The following is a 20,214-nucleotide window of genomic DNA, read 5'->3' on the forward strand; positions in this document are numbered from 1 at the left end:
GAAAGAACCACCGACCCACTAGAAGCTACGGACAAGCTTCCTCACATATCCACAATGGCCGAGCCCGAGACTCGAACCCACGCAGACAAAGGTGAGATGGCAGTGATCCGTGACGGAGAGCGCTTTAGACCACTCGACCACTCGGGGCCCCTATAAATGTATATATGTATGTATATATGTATGTATGTATGTATGTATGTATGTATGTATGTATGTATGTATGTATGTATGTATGTACGTACGTACGTACGCACGCACGCACGCACGCACGCACGCACGCATGCATGCATGCATGCATGCATGTATGTATGTATGTATGTATGTATGTATGTATGTATGTATGTATGTATGTATGTATGCATGTAAATGTATATGTAGATATATGTATATATATATCTATATGTATATGTTTATAAATACATATATATCTTCTTTTTACGACGATATGGTCTTAAATAATGTAACAAAAAGATGCAAAACCAACAAGATTTTTAAAAAAATTCAACAAACAATGTACACTTTATTTTCCTTGAATGCAAAGTTAAATTGTAAATGGAACTTGTAGTGCTCTAAAATAGGACTAAAATATTTGTAAAGATTCTATCACAAGCCCAAAATATAGACTATTCCTAATTAATTCTTTATGTCTTTGAACGAATCCTCAATAATCCCAAAGCAGTGTTTTAGTTTCATTACAATGGATAATTTAAATACATAATTCCTCTCATTCTAAATAATTCGAATACGTCGTAGCTTTGGTGGCGCTCTACAGTTTCGTATTTTGCATAGGTTAGGATTTTAAAGAAAAAGAATTTCCCCGGCTTTCCTCACTGGTTATATTGGCTATTTAAAAAAGACATTGTATATCTTAGGTATAATGCAAAGAACCTTTAATTCCCTTTATTTTGGTGTATGGTTGATGGGTGTACTATGGGTTATAGAGTATACAGCTTGGCCTTACTTCAGATGTGCATCTTTCAAAAATGTGCTAGCTCTACTTGGTCATTTTCACTTCCTGAACTTCAGAGGTAAATTGTATAAAAAAAAAACGATAACTTTTTTTACATTTTATATATTTGGTAATTCATTCATTGCGCTTTCAGAAGCTGGTATTGTCTTGTCTGGCAAAATTCATTTTCCCTATTTTAATAGCTGCTATGTATAGTGTAATTTAGACTAATTCAGGCTGATTTTTTAACACAAGGGAGCAGTCATTTTAGTTAGCAGTGTGCTTAAATGATGTAAAATTTCCAAAAGTACAATATCCAAAAGAAATATCATCCACATTACATTAATGTAGCATAGAGGTATGCCAACATTCTCTCCATTGTGCGTGTTTTAAATGCAAACTACTTCACCTTACATACGTCACTCTCTCAAAAGTACATATTAACTAGTGAGAGCAACCTTTCTCCGAATTTAGAGTTTGTTCTCTAGAAGACTGGTTCTCATATTGTCAGATGTTGTAGCCTGGCTCCTGACCGATTTATTGCTACCGCTGATATGTGGAAGAAAATGAGGGGACCAGTCTACAGCTACAGCCGGATCCTCATACAGCAAGGATTTTGTTTACATATGCTGGTGTGAATTTTTAGCTCTAAAATAAGGGACAGCATTTTCATTTCATGATGTGTTTTTGAGAGGCCCCTTCAACTGGATATACTATAACATGGGAATGCGTTAGTAGAGTACGCAAAACATAACAGTTCTCGCTCTGTAATATAGACTCCTCACCTGGGTTTTGACACTTATCTTGGGTAAGCACTTCTTTCACCTTTTCAGATTGTTTCTTTTTTATATCTCAAATTACTTTATAAACGTTAGGTATTTTATCAATGTATAGATTAGAAATGACAATTATATATTCCCTCCTCCTACCCTTTTTAGTGAACTTTCGTCCTAAGACGATCCCATTTCGTAAAGATCCTGTATTTCGTCACCAAGTTTGACGCACCTGTCACGTCTATTTCTTCCTGTTCCACCACTGTACACATGCTATGGAGAAAATAAAGTATTGTACAGCAACGTTAATAGCACATAAATAACTCCGATGTATTGGAAAGATTATACCTGTCAATGTTTCATAAGCCAAGTAGGGAGATTGAATAAAATATGTGGAGATTTAGACCTAAAATCGGGAGGTTTTTACGCGGCACTTTTTAAGTTCCTGGTTCAATACACGTGCAAGTCTCAAAAAACCCGCCGCGTGGGGTGGGGTGGGGGCAAACATGTAGTGGTCAATCATTAAGTTTTGCGGATGTAGGCCTAAACATGTTTAAAGGTAACATTTGTGGAGGGACTAGTGCCCCCACCCCCTTGCCCCAATGTGCGAGCACCCATGGGATGTGCCTTTTCTTCCCTGGTATGCCTTATTTTCCCCGCGGACATGCCCCTTTTCATATTCTGTTCAGCTGTGGCTAAACTGCACAGTAACTAAAGGTTAGACTTAAGCACACAAGCAATAAACTTTATTTTTTGACCAGTATTGTTGTATGGGTTAAATGTTTAAATTTACGTGAATAATGTTTAAACTTAAAATTCTGTTTACTGAAAAACAAATACTTTTAGTGTGATATTATTTCGTCACAACAATATTCACAGGTGATAAAATATAACATGGCTTCTGTGAATTGTATATGATATATCTATTTATGTAGTTTTTTCTTTTGTGAAATGAAAACAGACATAATAATAGGTAGTTCTCTGCAAAAAATCAGGAGATATGATGAGATTGGGAGGTTAACATTGAACGACCCCAAAAATCCAGGTTTTTTTCTCCTGGCATGAGTTGATAGGTATTCATTTAAAAAAATTATTTAGCATTCCTCAAGTTTTTCTTATAATTATCGTACAGTAGTCTTCATTTTGGAACAGATTTAGTTGCAAAAGCTGTGGTGGCCGAGTGGTCTAAAGCGCTCTCCGTTATGGATCACTGCCATCTCACCTGTCTGTGTGGGTTCGAATCTAGGATTCAGCCAATGTGGGTATGTGAGAAAGCTTGCCAGTAGCTTCTCGTGGGTCGGTGGTTCTTTCCAGGGTTTTCCCGGGTTCTTCCTCCACCATTAATACTGGCTGCCATGTATAGCCTATCGTGTGCTGAAAAATGGCGTTAAACCCTAGAACAGCAACAACAGCAAAAGCTGTAGTCTGAATATACCTCTCTGTTTATAACCCCCCTCACCAATTTAAATAATGAAAAGCATAAATGAGATGAACCTATATCATTTCATTCATTGATTTATAATTTCTAACCTGACTGTGACCAGATAATTCTCTAAATTACCATAAGCTTGAGAGTTGGGAGTTATGGCCGTTTGCACACATGTACATAGAAAATACACTGCATGTTAAATCCACATGAAAGGCAAATTTGTAGTTATCATTCATTTCCTTTGCTTGATTTAGCATTGTAAATATTGGAAGCAGATGATGTATATACTTTCTATGTACACTATGGGTGAAATGATACACAGCCAGCAATATGACACATATTGATGGACATATGAACTTGATGATCTTTCCATCTTAGGGAGGTAGGTTGTGCTGTTATATGTATGTTGACATTCTTGGTTGTATTTCCATTATGCACATTACAGATAGACATGTACTTATCATACATTTATATGCTATTCTCATTGATGACAAGATAACGAAGATAATTTCAAACTGACTACCTGTTGGCTATAAGTGTGTTTTGTTCAGCATTTTAGGCCACTTAATGGTGGCTCCATTTATCTCACTTTAGCCACCAGGCCCATTGTTTTGCACAGCATCAATGCTTTGAAAACATCTTGTTACCAATTTTATGTCTCTCGTAAACGTAGTAGACACTACAATATTATTTTTAAAACAGAAAAGATATTGCAGTTTCCTCATGCAAAGAAAATCTCATCTAGAACAAATCCAGGCATGGGAATTCCAACAAAATCTGTCAAATTTTACTTATTGCAGATGCAAAAGACTGCTGCAGCAATAGGTACTTGTATTTGTTTGTGAAGAAGGAGCACTCAGTCCTATAATATAATTTTTTAACTTACACAAGGTGATAATGTTCAGCAGTTTGAAATTTGCCTCATTGCTGATTCTCTGCTATTTTATTTATTCCATCAGCACCTCCATTCGCTGCTTAAATTTCTCTTTATAAAAAGAGAAATTCCAGATTTTGCCCCCAGGTACAATTTAAGGAGAGATACTGCCAGGATTTTTTTCTTAAGGGAGTCTTCCTTTATCAAGGAGTAATGGGGAGTGGAAAAAAAGGAGGAAAAGGAAGAAGTGGCCATAGTTCAATATTTACTTAACACTTCAATATCTGTTCTCTTTCTTCCTGCTCCACTTTCTTAGAGCTCTACTGAAGTCAACATCTTTAAAAAATGTCACCTCTGATTGTATAAGCATGAATCTGTTAATTATTTCTAAGCATTACTCTGTTCTTTATCTCTATATGAATATTCTGTGCTTCCTTCGGAAGGGGCATGTTCATCGTTAGCCTTGTCAGCTCGAATATGTTGCGAAACTGATCTTTGTGACTGTTTTGGACAATTTTCCAGAGGTCACTGATATCGTTTTGATACATCTGCTCCAAAATACTCCTTGGCAAGTTTCCACCAGATAGCTCAAAACGAGGCTGTCTTGGGTATCTCATAAGCCAAGTGACAGGCCTTATTCATACTGCATTTAAAATATGTGCAGGTGAGTGATGTCAAGATTACATGAGTCTCTTGTCTGAGTTTAAGACAGTCATATTACCAGTTATTGCATAGTAATACTTTAGAATGATTGTGTATATGATATTTTTATATTTTATAGCTGACGTATGCAACGTGATTGTATAAGGGATTGACAAAGATTGCGGTAATGGATGTCAGCAAATGGCCAACTTTCAGCATTCTTGAGCCTGACGATATTGATCAGATTAAGAAAGTCTGCGTATTTGGTAGTTCAGGGAATGAAGCCATATACATCACCAAAGACGACGATGTCTATGCCATAGGATCAAACTGCAGTGGCTGCCTTGGTCTCGGTAAGATTTTGAAAGGAGGCACATTTTTTCAAATGCTTGATTCAAGAACTGTACAGGATTTTTAATGTGAGAAAAAGCTGTGTGTTGTTGTGGGGTTTAACGCCATTTTTCAGCACACGATAGGCTATACATGGCGGCCAGTATTAATGGTGGAGGAAGAATCCGGGAAAACCTAGGAAAGAACCACCAACCCACGAGAAGCTACTGGCAAGCTTTCTCACATACCCACATTGGCCGAATCAGAGACTGGAACCCGAAAAAGTTATAAATGTGCTTATAAGACATGAGTGCCTGAACATAAACTAAATGTAAAAATTGACCAAGCTGTGTCAGATGGGCAGATGGACAGATTGATGAAAATTAAAGGATAGCACTACATTATCTTGTCATTGGCTATTAACAACAAAATGTTAGAAGGGTTTAGAAGTAGTGCACTGTTTTGATGTGGCCGTACCACCTGCCTTGCTTGTGAAAGGAAAGACTTTTCTGAATAGACACAGACCTGGCAACCCTCATGATTCAGGCTTGAATTTCATAACTCGAGATAGCGATTCACTGATTCACATGACATGCAGAAAAGTCACAAATTCCAGAATTCTCAGTTGGCTTAAATCTTGAATAAAATAAATTTTATCCTGTTAAGTGCAAGTCAAAATAGCAGCAGTGGTCACTGATACCCAAAACTGTCATGTATTGCTAGTCACTGTGTTAATAGAACTATATTACTTGTTACAGTTTGCCCTGTAGCAAGCCTTGTAAAGTACATACTCTATATTTATGACAGAAGTTATACAAATACTTTGTGAAGAAAACAGGGGCCCAACTGTTTTCTTTTTAAATGGCAGATGTACATACTTGTATCAACTGAAGTTTTGTTTTAAACAAACACCAAATGAAGACAGCTTTTTCAAGTGTAGTGATTTTTGAGATATTGAAAGATTAGTGTGTATTGTAATTTGCTTGAGTTCATGCATGCGCCGACACCACTAATCATTAATTGTTCGACATTTTATCTTGTGGATTAATACCAGTTTGTAATTAAACTACACAACAGTTAAAATGTTTTCACCTCCACCCAAAAAGATATGTATTCCACAAAAAGTGAACTATAGATTGGAGTACACCAAAAATTGGCATTGCATTCAGCCATCAAACATTGATGTACATTATGCTTTTCGTACAGTGTTATGCTGCAAATTTTAGAATTTGGATTGTGCACATAGGCTCATATCGTTACTTACAATTTACCTGTCATATATGTACTGCATAATATATGTATGACATGAATTGTAAGTAATGATATAAGCCGCTGTATGCATGTGGCAGAATGAGATGAAAAAGCACACAGCTTGCAAAAAGCACATAGATATTGGAAAAATGAAGAGCACCCAGCACAGTTCAGCTTTGAAGTATTTTAAGCCACCTACTCAAATCCTGCAAGCTACCAATGCTGAAGCATTGTTTTGTGAGTTTTCTTGTTGAATATAACCTGCCTTTCTCAGTTGGAGATCAACAACAGTGACAGTGAAAGAGTATTTCCTGTTGTTAGGAAAATTAGACAGACTTTAGTGCCTCCTTAGGTGCTGAAAATTTGCAACAATTTTATTCACCAAGATTAACCAGTAGGCAAGAAGCCTGAACTGTTTTGAAAACAAATTTACTATAGGCTGATTGAGGAAGTTCAAGACTGCCACAGCAGTATATGACAAATATTGTGAAGTTGGTGTAAATCAGTAAATCTGGCTGCAAATAAATTTGTACTTGTAATCAGTGTAAATAATATTTAAGTTTTTTTTTCTCAGGATTTGTATGCAGTACTGACCATCAAAATGTAAGGAGCTAGTGTCATGGTATAATTTTTCATTAATTGTGTTCAGAATTCACTAATTTGTATCCCTCTTTTCCCTAATTGCAAGTCTGGAGAGTTGGCAGCTCTGTAGACATACTGATTTATAATTTTTGGGTTTGCCTCATACAGTAATCATGGGTAAAGTTTTAAGAAAATCTGTCTTCTTCATGTGACTTGCCTAATCAAACATAATGAGTACGTAAACTACTTCTGAAACTAATAAAGATGTTTTCAATGCTTTTTCTTGTTTTAGCAGGAAAAATGCTGAAATGTCATCATAAAGAGTTGGTGGTCTCCATTTGTATAGAAGGTTTGGTTACAAATCCCATCAGAAGGATTGGTTACAAATCCCCTCTTGCTTGGTCACTTGATCAACACACGCTTTCTAGAGGCCTTGCAAATACAGTCAAGTTTAATATCTAGAATTTATCATAATTTTCTCTGTAGTACTCAGTGTAAAATGTAAGACTCAGGACTCAGAATTGAGAAATGTATTAATCAGTCAGAATCCACACAAGTCCTTCACTAGCTGAATTGCAACACCTGACAATTTACCTGCCATGAAACTGTTTAAATTATGAAAACTACTAAGAAATTTTCTAGACTCTCGTTTGCAGACTTCCTCTTACTTATAGACCCATCTTCACTTGCCAAAGGTTCTGACATGTTAACCTCTCTACACCTTAGTGTATCAATCTGATATATCAGTGCTTCAGGTCTTTGGATGTAGTGGTAAGCTGCTGCATGCAATCAAATTCAAGTTCAAATCCATGATTGATACAAGGGGTATACAAAACTGGAAAGTTATCAAGATGCTTGATTTTATCACTCTGACCTAATGGCAAGCTTCTCTAGTTATCAAGATGCTTGATTTTATCACTCTGACCTAATGGCAAGCTTCTCATCAAGAATATCTTGTGCTTTGATAGAGTTCTAAGCATGAGGAATTCAAAAATATCTTACAATTTTACACTGAGCACTTAAGTCAGTGAAGGTGACAATGTATGATGTTACTATTTATATGCAAGTCAGTGAAAGTGATGCAAGTCAGAGAAGGTGACATTGTCTAATGGTACTGCAAATGCAAGTTAGTGAAGGTGACTGTGTTGACACTAATTATATGCAAGTCAGTGAAAGTGATGACACTAATTATATGCAAGTCAGTGAAAGTGACATTGTCTAATGGTACTATAAATGAAAGTGACTGTGTTGACACTAATTATATGCAAGTCAGTGAATGTGATAGTGTCTGATGGTACTATAAATGCAAATCAGTGAAGGCGACAGTGTCTGATGGTACTATAAATGCAAGCCAGTGAATGTGATGATGTCGGATGGTACTATAAATGCAAGCCAGTGAATGTGACAATGTCAGATAGTACTGTAAGTGCAAGTCAGTGAAGGTGACAATGTCAGATGGTACTATTGATGTGCAAGTCATATATATATATATATATATATATATATATATATATATATATATATATATATATATATATATATATATATATATATATATATATATATATATATATATGTATATATATATATATATATATATATATATATATATATATATATATATATATATATATATATATATATATATATAAAGAACATAATATATGTACAAGAAAATGAAATATTTAAACTGCTGATCATTCCAGATTGAAAGGTTGGCTTTTGAAATGACCAAAATGAAATGTCAAATTTATTTCATTTTTATACAACTATGTAACAGTTTAAAGAAAACAACTGTGGTGGAGTTGGAAAATCTTACATGTATATTGAATAAGAACGTGAGAAAAACTAAAATATATTTGCAACAGTAAATACTAGTATGGAATATGTATTGAAGTTTAAAGAAATTCATTGCCAATTTCATTTGATTTTGATATTTTATAAGCAAGTAATCACTCAAAAAGAAACCTGGAGAAAAAGCTGTTTTGGAGCTATCAGTAGAAGTTGACAAATAAAAACCAGTATCTTATTTGTCAAAAAGAAAAATGAGTCAGGTATATGAATTAGGATTACATGGAAATGCTACATCTTTCTTTTCTCAACCGATCCACCTTTGCTGCAAAGTTAGGTATGGGGTCACAAAATCCTAAACATTAAGTAGACAATACCAACAATACCATCAGCTTTGCTGTTTCTTGCTTTTTGTGTCCAAAATATGTATGTGGTGGAGATGAAAGGTGGGGCATGGGAATGGGATGTAGAGAGAACTTTGAAAATTTAAAAAAGAGAATAGTCCAGCACCAGAGAAAATTACATTGGGAGTTTTGGATGCCTGACCTCTCCATTGATAGCCCTGATCTCTATATTTGTTCAAAATACATTTTCAGGAGATACTCAGAGCGGACTTGAGCCCAGGAAGATAGAAGCCCTTTGTAAAAAAAGGATTGTGGAAATTGCATTTGGAAGTGGACCTCATGTTCTAGCAGTATCTGATGGTAAAAACAGTTTGGTCTGATCTTTGATGCAGTCGTCCTCATCAGTGTTACATTCGTCCTCATCAGTGTAAAATTTGACATCATCAGTGTTACATTCATCCTCATCAATGTTACATTCATCCTCATCAGTGTTACATTCATCCTCATCAGTGTTACATTCATCCTCATCAGTATTACATGATGATTTATGACCAAAAATAAAGGTTTTGCCCCCTGTATTCCCTGCTGGGAGAGGACATCTAGACTCCCTTTCAGTATTCAGATCATATTTAGAATTGCGCCCATCTCGTGCCTGTAATAGGTGTACAGCCATTAAACCAAAGCTGGTAATTGCAACCTACATTTTAGGTTTTACTTAAATAGATTATGTATTAGTGTTTAGATTATGACCTTTAACTATTTTTAAAATCTTGTAGAGATCATTTAAGGTTTGAGTTTATATTCTGCATGATACTTAATGTTCACCATATGTACTAGAAACTACTAAAAGCTTTGTCTATCTGGCCTGTGTAATAATTCATTACACTCTGGTTTCTCAGGCCTTTCAAGAAGATGTTTCCAATTGCTATGAAAGATGACAGGTTCATGATTTCTGACTTGAAACACATTCAGACATCATGGTAGAGGGAACGTAAGAGACAGTAAGCATCTTTTCGAGTTACTGACTAATTTTGACTCTAATCAGCCCAGGCCACTTACCTTGTTTCCCAGGTGGATCTTTCATGGGTTTTGATATAACTGAAGGAAAAAAAAAACATGGTCAAAACATATCATGCAAAAAATGGTTGTTGATAGTCTTGGCTTTGGATTGCAGGTTTACTGAGTTCAATGTTGATAGACCCAAACTATCTCCGGTTCTGGAGACTAGTAAGATCGTCTTAGGGCCATGCTTTGTAGTTGTTGATTACACACTGGTTAATTCATCAATGAAAAAATAGCTATGTTCACTTAACATTTGCACTAGTTGTACATTACCTTCTATGAAATGTTTTATTGCACCAGTATGAAGAAAAAAAAGGTGTCAAACCAAGTTGTGGAAAATGTTTATTTCAGAGTAGTTAAAGATATGAATTAGCATTAATTTTTTGAAAATTTGGTCTCTTTTTAAGAGTTCATACAGGTTCTTGATAAACTTGAAAGTGCTTGAATTTGTAATTATGACAAATCACATCCATCAGTGTGCTGAAATTTAAAAAAATCTTGGTGTTGAAAATAGTTTGAAGTTACCATTCATGTTAAAAAGCGCTATAAAATACTTTAAATATTAGAAGATGCTTATTTATGGCTCAGATAAATTTTAGAAACGTTTGGGATCTTATTAATAAATTGTATTGAGTGCATCTTACTAGGATTAATTGTTGACCAAAGCACAGTTAAGAATAACAGATACACATTGATCCATAATTTGTTGTTTTATGAGTATGTGCAAAGAAATCACATGGACTTATGCCTTGTCATAAATGTAGACCTTAAAATGGACACATACCTTGTTATAAATATAGTCCTTGAAAGACACATTATGCCTTGTGATAAATGATAGATCCTGAAAGTGATCATTTTACCAATGGAATAAAGACAGAATGCAGATGTAATAGAAATGAAATGATTAATGAATGCAGATATAATGAAGAATGTATTTTGGGGAAAATTGTGTGCAAACATTATGGTCAAAAGTCCCTGTACATGATAATTCAGTGCCAGAATATTTAACACTTGTAGCATTTTATAATCCGTGACATTGTCTTGTAATAAATGACGCTGTCTTCTAATCCGAGACACTGTCATGAGTGGCCTATCTTACAGCTTTTTCTGAATGAAACAAAAAATACATTTTGCCAATAAATGCCAAAGTTTTTTATCTTATTGTAGTGCAGTTATATTTTGTCATAAATTTAAAGCTGTATAATACATGACATAAAATTTGTATTAACACAGGTTTTTTGTCATTTTGGTCTGAAATTCGAGTAGGAAACACATTTTGAAAGCTTTTTCTGAATACATCTGAGAACACCAACTTCCAGTTGATCGTCCAATACAATACTGCCTAGTTGTGTTTGCTATTTGGCTTGTGCATGAGCAGAAGGATAAAAGTTGGATTTTTTTAAATATTTTATTTTTTGCTTAACGGACCCATTATTTTTGTATTGAGACCGCTCTTTATTCCAAATGTCCATCTTATTCTACTTTTTGCAAAGGTTCATCTGTCTGTTTGCAGTTCATACCGGTTTGCCTTAGATCTGAGACCAAAAAGTCTAGAATCCGGACAGAAATTCGGATTCCGACCATGGACAAATTTTGGGTAGAAAAAAAATCAGGTCCAAAAATAGTGTTTTTCCCTCTGTATTTTGTAGTGCAACTAGAAGTTCCAGATTATTTGGTATCATTGTAGAGCTACATCTGTCTACCTTTCCATAATACCACCCACTTTAGTGTATCATACATGACCTTGACACTACAGAGCTCGGCAGTAGGCTACTACCTTAACGCCACTTGAACTCGTCACCAGGGGTTAATGTGTTAAAGATCACAAAAGCTATAGATAACTTTATAAATTAGAAAACCTGTAAACATGGCAAATGCGTTTCCATTTCATCCCCGAGGAAAAAGTGAAACTAAATGCCAAATGAAAGTGATCAGCACAAGGATTGAATGTACATGTATATACCATAAACAAAATGATGTGGTTATAGAGTACTTGCAAATGTGAATGAGATGCAGATGAACTGGAAATTAATGCCATCTTTATCCAATTAATTATTTCCTGGTATGTGTTTATTTAAAACTATTGCAAGAGTCTTGGAAACGTTTTGAAAATTCATTTAATTTTATATTTAAAATAATTAACCCAGTATTTGATGTTTTTCAGGTGGGGATGTATTCAGTTGGGGTCACAATGGGTATTGCCAGCTTGGAAATGGAGGCTCAGTGCAAGGAATTGTTCCTGTTCTAATCAACTCTAATCTGCCAAGCCACAAAGTGTGCAAAGTTGCTTGTGGGAGTCATCATTCTATGGCGCTTACCACAGAAGGCGAGGTAGTGGGATTAGTTTGTGTCATGTTTCCTTGCAGAAAGAGTGTAGTACAGTAGTCCCCCTCTTATAAGGCCACCCCTAATGCAGCAGGGAAGTGGCCTTATAATGCGGGTGGCCTTTCTAGAGGGGGATGACATATGTGAATAGTAAATACATATGAAAAAAGTCACAAGTACATTTAATTTTAAATATTTAATATTTTAATTAAAAAATCACCTGCATGATGTGAAATAAATGTAAAACAAACTTTGTCATCATATGCAAAAGAATGCTATGAATAACCATTGATACAGTTTTAAAACTGTCTTTATAATTATGTTACAGTTCACATCACGTCACTTTGTTGGCAAGTCTAAAAAACAAAACCAGTCTCATCACATTAAAAATATCCTCGCTGTCATATCCCCTGCATATATCGTTTAGTCTTTTGTTCCAATCTTCGACAATTTCATTATTAACTTCAGCTGATTCGCCGCTAATGACAGAACACTTATTATTGTGTCGCACTTGAAATCTGTGCAACCAACCGTTACTTGCGGTAAAGTCGTCATATCCCAGTTCAACTGACAAATTTTTTGCTTTTTCTTGTCTTTCGAATCAGGATACAAACGTCTCCTGGCTCAAACAATCTTCCTTTCTGCGTCCATTTCACTTTTCCACTTCTGCAGAATTGTTTAATTATCTTTCACGATATTGTTTATCTGAGTCTTCCCGACGTTAGTTTTCTGCAAGGATCCTCGATGCCCCCCCCCCCTCGCCGTCAGTTGAATTACTTTCACGTTCTCCTCTAGACTGAGAATTTTTATTTTCCTTGATGACATGTTGATCTTTTTGCAGTAAGTTATTCATGTTGCCAACTAAAATACTGATAAAACAATTTTGTATGCATCTAAACAAATTACCGTGTGTTTTTAAAGGAAGTGATCTTGTCACGTGATTCGTTAGTCGCAGTCTGGTACCCTATTGTTTTTATACATTTCTTGAAACTAGGTGAGAGAAGCCACAACGGCTTCGATATATACCATTAACATCACGCAGATTTGACCTCGCGACTGCTAGGATTCGTAATTTGGACAATTATTGTCAGTAGTAATGGCCACTGATTACCAAAGTGAAAAAGCTCAGCATCTTACTATGGGAAGCCATAAAGGCTATTAAACCATTTTCCTGCTGACTTGGGTATTGTACATCGATACGGCCACTTCTCAGCTGTTACTACTGTTAGATAATTGTATTCTTAACAATTATCAGAATGACTAAACCGGACATCTTATGATAACACAGCAGTAAGGCTAATTGGATTACATGTACGTACCCTTTTGTATGGATTAAAATTTGAGTCTTTCTCGGTTTTTATGGAATAAATTTGGCTTCTTGTGAGGCGTAAATGATATAATATTAACCTTAGTGGTAAATGTACTTTACTCAACACTTCTTTCAGTAACGAAAACCTGACATCGGGAAACAAGAAATTGGATTATTTAACACACGTTATGAATACAATACTGGTTCTGGATACATATTCAAATAAAATGAGGCCGCTTGTGAGGGGTAAATTTTATGATTTTGCACTAATATGCTGGCCGCTGGTCGCGTTAGCCGGGTGGCCTTTCGCGAGGGGTACTTTTGAACACAAACTCGTCGGTGCCAACGGATTCTGGCCGTAAGGAGCGGGTGGCCGCTGGTCAGGGGGGCCGTTCAAGAGGGGGACTACTGTATTTAACTTTGAGGGATTTATCCCTCTCAACTCTGTCACATGCCATCTTCTTTCATTTACTAGAATCGTTCGTGTTTCTAACAACATGCACTTTTCTATAATTAGCTGCATTGGCCTTTTAACCTTCTATGGGTAAGTCTAGTATTGTAAAGGGACATAACTCAGGTTTATAATAACAACAGTACCACCACTGAATGTATGACAGCTTCTGATGTAAAAGTTTAAATATATATTCTATTTGTTGTTTTATCAATACTTTGTAAGAGAGAAGAAAAAAGGAGAAATTAAAATTCAATTTTCATGTTTTTATAGGGATACTGGTATTTGCATATGATCATAAAAAAGTAACAATTTCACAAATTACATTCATCAATATTTAAAGTATTGTATTTATCTAACCCTCCACTGTTCTAAATACCTTGACAGTTGTCATTTTCATCAATCTTTATTCTCAGTATTGAAATCTGATAACATGATCAAGGCACATGGTTCTCAGACATGACATATTGTTCCAGATCTTGTCTTTTGCCATTAGGGGGCGCTCACCAATTAATATGTACTTTAGAGAGAGTGGCATATGTAAGGTGAAGTAGTTTGCATTTAAAACATGCACAATGGAGAGAATGTTGGCATACCTATATGCTACAGTAATGTAATGTAAACGATATTTCTTTGGATATTGTACTTTTGGAAATTTTACGTGATTTAAGCACACTGCTAACTAAAAGGACTGCTCCCTTGTGTTAAAAAATCAGCTGAATTAGTCTTAAGTACACTATACATAGCAGCTATTAAAATAGGGAAAATGAATTTTGCCAGACTAGACAATACCAGCTTCTGAAAGTGCAATGAATGAATTACCAAATATATAAATGTAAAAAAAGTTATCGGCTCTTTTTTATACAATTTACCTCTGAAGTTCAGGAAGTGAAAATGACCAAGCAGAGCTAGCACTTTTTTGAAAGGTGCACATTTGAAGTAAGGCCAAGCTGTATACTCTATAACCCATAGTACACCCATCAATCATACATCAAAATAAAGGGAATTAAAGGTTCTTTTAATTATACCCAAGATATACAAGGTCTTTTTTAAATAGCCAGTATAACCAGTGAGGAAAGCCGGGAAAATTCTTTTTCTTTAAAATCCTAACCCTATGGAAAATGCGAAACTGTATAGCGCCAACTTAATCTCCCCAATCCCCCCTCCCCCATGTTGTATTAGAATTTTACAACCATTGTGCACATTTGCAAACCACCAGCTGTTATATCCCAAAGTTCCCAATCCACAACGTTAACAGCGTAGGAGGCGATACTGACAAGTAGACATAGACAGTGGTACCGATTGTTACGATGAAATATTTACATCTTTTAATAAATATCAAATCATTTCTTCTCATCTGTTTTTGATAAAAGCTCTCAGCATTACTTTTTGCATAAAAAATGTGAAGATATGTAGGAAATTGTAAACATAAAAAGTGACATATAATGTTTATCATGCAATGAATCGTACAGTCATAAATGAGGCAAATATATTTACCCTACTCAATATATACACTAATGTTAGGACTCTGTGGTCTAGCACTGTTGATTTCAATACAACTCAATATTTACACTAATGTTAGGAGGCTATGTCTAGCACTTGATTTCAATACAACTCAATATTTACACTAATGTTAGGAGTCTATGTCTAGCACTTGATTTCAATACAACTCAATATTTACACTAATGTTAGGAGGCTATGTCTAGCACTTGATTTCAATACAACTCAATATTTACACTAATGTTAGGAGGCTATGTCTAGCACTTGATTTCAGTACTACTCAGTATTTACACTAATGTTAGGAGGCTATGTCTAGCACTTGATTTCAGTACTACTCAGTATTTACACTAATGTTAGGACTCCGTTGTCTAGCACTTGATTTCAATACTATGCAATATTTACACTAATGTTAGGACTCTATGTACTTGCACTGTTGATTCCAATACTAAATATTTACACTAATGTTAGGACTCTATGGTCTAGTACTGTTGATTTCAATACTACTCAATATTTACACTAATGTCAAGAATACCTACAAATGAACCTCAAAAAATGAAATGTTGGTTTATGTTAATAACTTTTGTATACATGAATCACGCAAATTGTCAGTAACTGAACTTGGTACAAACCAGTTGTGCCACCCATACCATCTTATACCCATTACCTTCAACAACAAATTATATATATATATTGAGTAAATATACTAAGATTGCAGCAACAAATAACATTTTGTTACTGTCATCACAATCATAACCAGGTCTGAAAACAATGGAAAAATCAATGGATTAATGTCAGTTGAAAATGAAATTAAGTGACAGTTGAAATGTGGGTGCAGCACTTGTTACCAAAATAGATCACAACCTTGCCAACCCCAAAAAATTATTCTGAATGCAGAAATAAGCTAGTATAGAAACCAAAATCCTAAAAACTAAGCTCACAATCATAACAAGTTTTTGTTTAATGTTACACTATGAAGTCTTTGGGATCATTCTGCCTTGTTTCTACATTAACCCCACCACAGTAATGTTCTTTGTGTCGGTTTGTGCAAGAAATGTGTTAATAAAAATACAGTCTCTATTTTCATATAGATACAGTCATTATTTTGACAAAATAATGTTTGAAGCTTTATATGCACAATATAAATTTGTTAAAAGTAATGTCCAGAAGGTATTGTAAAATTGTAGAACTGCATTTTGTTGATGGAGGAATGCAATTGTTAATTGTATTGACACATAATGGAGAAACAGGTGGATGCAAATTGAATGTTTTTGCCTTAAAATTATTTGTTAAAAATAAAGCTATTTTTTTTTTAAAGTCATAAGGAAATATTTCACTCGTAAAGTCGAAACATTTTGTATTGTCATTTGTGACCTTGCCACTCGTGACAATACAATATTTGACATTTTACTCTTGAAATATTTCCTAATATTTAAAAAAAAATTATATATGTTAATTTATAATTGACTGTTTAAATGTATGGTAGATTTAATAAACTAAACAAAATTGTTTGCAAGTATGATACAATATTTTTGCAATTTTAGTTCTTTTTTCGGGAAGATTTTGTAAAATTATTGGAAGTCAAGCAATCTCATATACTAGATTAGACCCTGTCATATGGATTGGTCTTTACATACTATTTAAAATTGTTTTCTTTTCTGCACTGTGTACAATGGATATCACTGCAGTACTTCGGTTTATAGTAGTCAAATGTTTGCTGCTTTTATGTTGTTTGAATCATAGACAGAAGAGAGAAGGATGGAATTTTGATTGACTATGAATAAAACTACTTGATTTTATAGAAGCTGATTAATTTTACCATTCAGTTCAAAATAATTGTTATATATGGAAGTGCTTTATTAGATTTTATCATTTGGTTAATTGTTATATGTGGAAGTGCTTTATTAGATTTTATCATTTGGTTAATTGGTATATGTGGAAGTGCTTTATTAGATTTTATCATTTGGTTAATTGGTATATGTGGAAGTGATTCATTATCAATATACCCTTAAATTTGTGTTTCAGATTTATGCTTGGGGTCAAAACAACTGTGGACAGGTTGGTTCAGGAACCACCACTAACCAACCAACACCAAGGAAAGTAATTGCTGTTATAGGTATGTATACATACTTGCCTGTATTTTATTTTTTTTGTTGTATTTTATGCTTAGAAAAATATTCATATAGATTATATTGTATTCAAATTTGTTTTAATAGGTCACCAGATATACAGAACTTGAAAAATACATAGTTCAGCAGCTTAAAAGAAGTTGAAAACTTACCAAACTTTCATTTGTAAACTTCTCTCCTAACCATGATCACACCCTACCAAATGAATTTTAGAAAAATATACAATAATAAATTGGAGTTTTTAAGACTGTATGAATGGGAAATATCATTGAACAATTGGGGGGGGGGGGCAGGTATCATTGGGGTTTCAAAACAGGATATTTGGTGGTGTGTATCATTTGGGCTTTCAGTACAGGATACATTATAGGTACAGAGGTGCCAATATGATACATGTTGTGATATGTATTACTAGATGAGGTTAGAAGAAATAATGTCAGATTATTACCAAACACTCTTGCAAATGAACTGACCATGACTGTGTTGTTTCTGGTATCGACATGGTTAAGAAGAAGCTAATAAAACATTTGCGGGAATCTAGACACTGATGAAAATTGTTTTAGTTTAATAAAGAAAGAATCAGTTTTGAGACTAATCTCTAATTTGAGAAATTCCTCAGTTTAGTACATTAAGTTTGAAAATTTCATTTTTTCATTTTGTTTAACATTTATTTTTTATGTGTGAAATAAAAACTATGGAAATAATCTTAAAAAATAATAAGATCTATTTTAGAGATGTCACAGGCTTATAGAATGATAGTATCAACTTATAAAAATAAAATATCATCTGTATAGTCTTTTAATTGTACAGGTTCAAGGGTAGCAGTAAGCATAGCTTGTGGACAGACATCTTCCATGGCATTGATGGATAATGGAGAGGTATGAAGAAATACTTTGTATTTCCCCACAATTTTTTGTGGCAATATAAGATTATGCATTCTTGAAATAACTATAAATCCATGAGTACTTGTGGAGAACCATGCTTTAGTATGCATAGAAATATCTTAGGTGCGTACCAAGTCCATGCAAAGTTAAGAAGTCGTCCTTGCTTTCTTGACACTTTAGGACTCAATTACTTGATGTTGTTGTTGTAGGGTTTAACGCCATTTTTCAGCACACGATAAGCTATACATGGCGGCCAGTATTAATGGTGGAGGAAGAGCCCAGGAAAACCCCTGGAAAGAACCACTGACCCACGAGAAGCTACTGACAAGCTTTCTCACATACCCACATTGGCTGAATCCGAGACTTGAACCCACACAGACAGAGGTGAGATGGCAATGATCCATAACGGAGAGCGCTTTCGGACACTCGGGGCCGCTCGATTACTTGATCTTTCTTGAATCATATCCGATGTGAACCAGAGGGCTCAGCAGAACAGCTGTAGCAAAATTAACCCTACGCAGTATTTAATTTTATGTCCTTATTTTATGTGGTAAAAAGAGAAATTTTATCTTGAGAAAGGAATCATACAGATCATCATTAAAACTGAAACTAAGCTGCTCAATGTATATTACTGTATATACTCACAAAACTATATTGACTCATGTCTGCCATCACATAATGTACCAACAGATCTGGGTCGATGCAGTTTATTATAATAAAAGTCACACATGTCATATTGATGTTCAGCACTGATTATTTCATTAATGGATGTCATTTTTTGTATTTTGGTTATACATACCTTTAAATGGCAATTATTCACTTCATTTGGATTCTTATATATCCATATTCCTTTGCATGGTCATTATTTACATGCCCAAAGAAGGACATATGACAAAATGGTTAAAATATATGAACATTTTTGGACGAGATCAACTTAAATGTGTGATCCAGTACAGTCCAGATTGAATGACATGCGATATGATGTAACAGTGAAAACTGTCTGTTGATAAATAGATTTGTTCCATCCTATAGATGATTAGGCTCAACATGCTCTTTTCATGAACCAGTTTAGTATAAGGCAACTAGTTTAGTATATGGCAACTAGTTTAGTATAAGGCAACTAGTTTTGTATATGGCAACCAGTTTAGTATATGGCATTTAGTTTAGTATATGGCAGCCAGTTTAGTATAAGGCAACTAGTTTAGTATATGGCAGCCAGTATAGTATAAGGCAACTAGTTTAGTATATGGCAACCAGTTTAGTATAAGGCAACTAGTTTAGTATATGGCAACCAGTTTAGTATATGGCAACCAGTTTAGTATAAGGCAACTAGTTTAGTATATGGCAACCAGTTTAGTATATGGCAGTTTAGTATATGGCAACCAGTTTAGGATATGACAACCATTGTAAAAGTCCATAGTGATCAATAATTTTTATCTGTAAGTTTCTTGAGATGCAGGGCATTCAATAATCAGAATTAAACTTTGGTTAAACAAAATTAACTTTTAAAAAAACCCAGTTTATATTTAATTTGGGTAATGCACATGTATGACCAGCATGATATTTACTATATAAATAATCAATAGAACAAAACA

At 34.6% G+C, this 20,214-nt stretch overlaps 1 protein-coding gene across 2 annotated transcripts in view; it reads left to right on the forward strand.

The window, feature by feature from the left end:
* The first annotated feature begins 1,487 nt into the window (after positions 1-1,487).
* The window catches only part of LOC149790195 (RCC1 and BTB domain-containing protein 1-like), a 65,723-nt gene continuing 46,996 nt past the window's right edge, over positions 1,488-20,214 (forward strand). Inside the window, exons 1-6 of one of the 2 annotated variants that reach the window (XM_089972188.1) lie at positions 1,488-1,757; positions 4,807-5,020; positions 9,218-9,325; positions 12,192-12,358; positions 17,635-17,725; positions 18,546-18,613. In XM_089972188.1, coding sequence (XP_089828314.1) covers positions 4,855-5,020; positions 9,218-9,325; positions 12,192-12,358; positions 17,635-17,725; positions 18,546-18,613 — 600 coding nt within the window. In that variant the 5' untranslated portion in view covers positions 1,488-1,757; positions 4,807-4,854. The remainder of the gene's footprint in view (positions 1,758-4,806; positions 5,021-9,217; positions 9,326-12,191; positions 12,359-17,634; positions 17,726-18,545; positions 18,614-20,214) is intronic. The other variant, XM_089972189.1, reaches the window with a different exon arrangement.

The sequence above is a fragment of the Sinohyriopsis cumingii genome, chromosome 10, assembly GCF_028554795.1.
Source record: "Sinohyriopsis cumingii isolate HCF-2022 chromosome 10, ASM2855479v2, whole genome shotgun sequence".
Classification (NCBI taxonomy): domain Eukaryota; kingdom Metazoa; phylum Mollusca; class Bivalvia; order Unionida; family Unionidae; genus Sinohyriopsis; species Sinohyriopsis cumingii.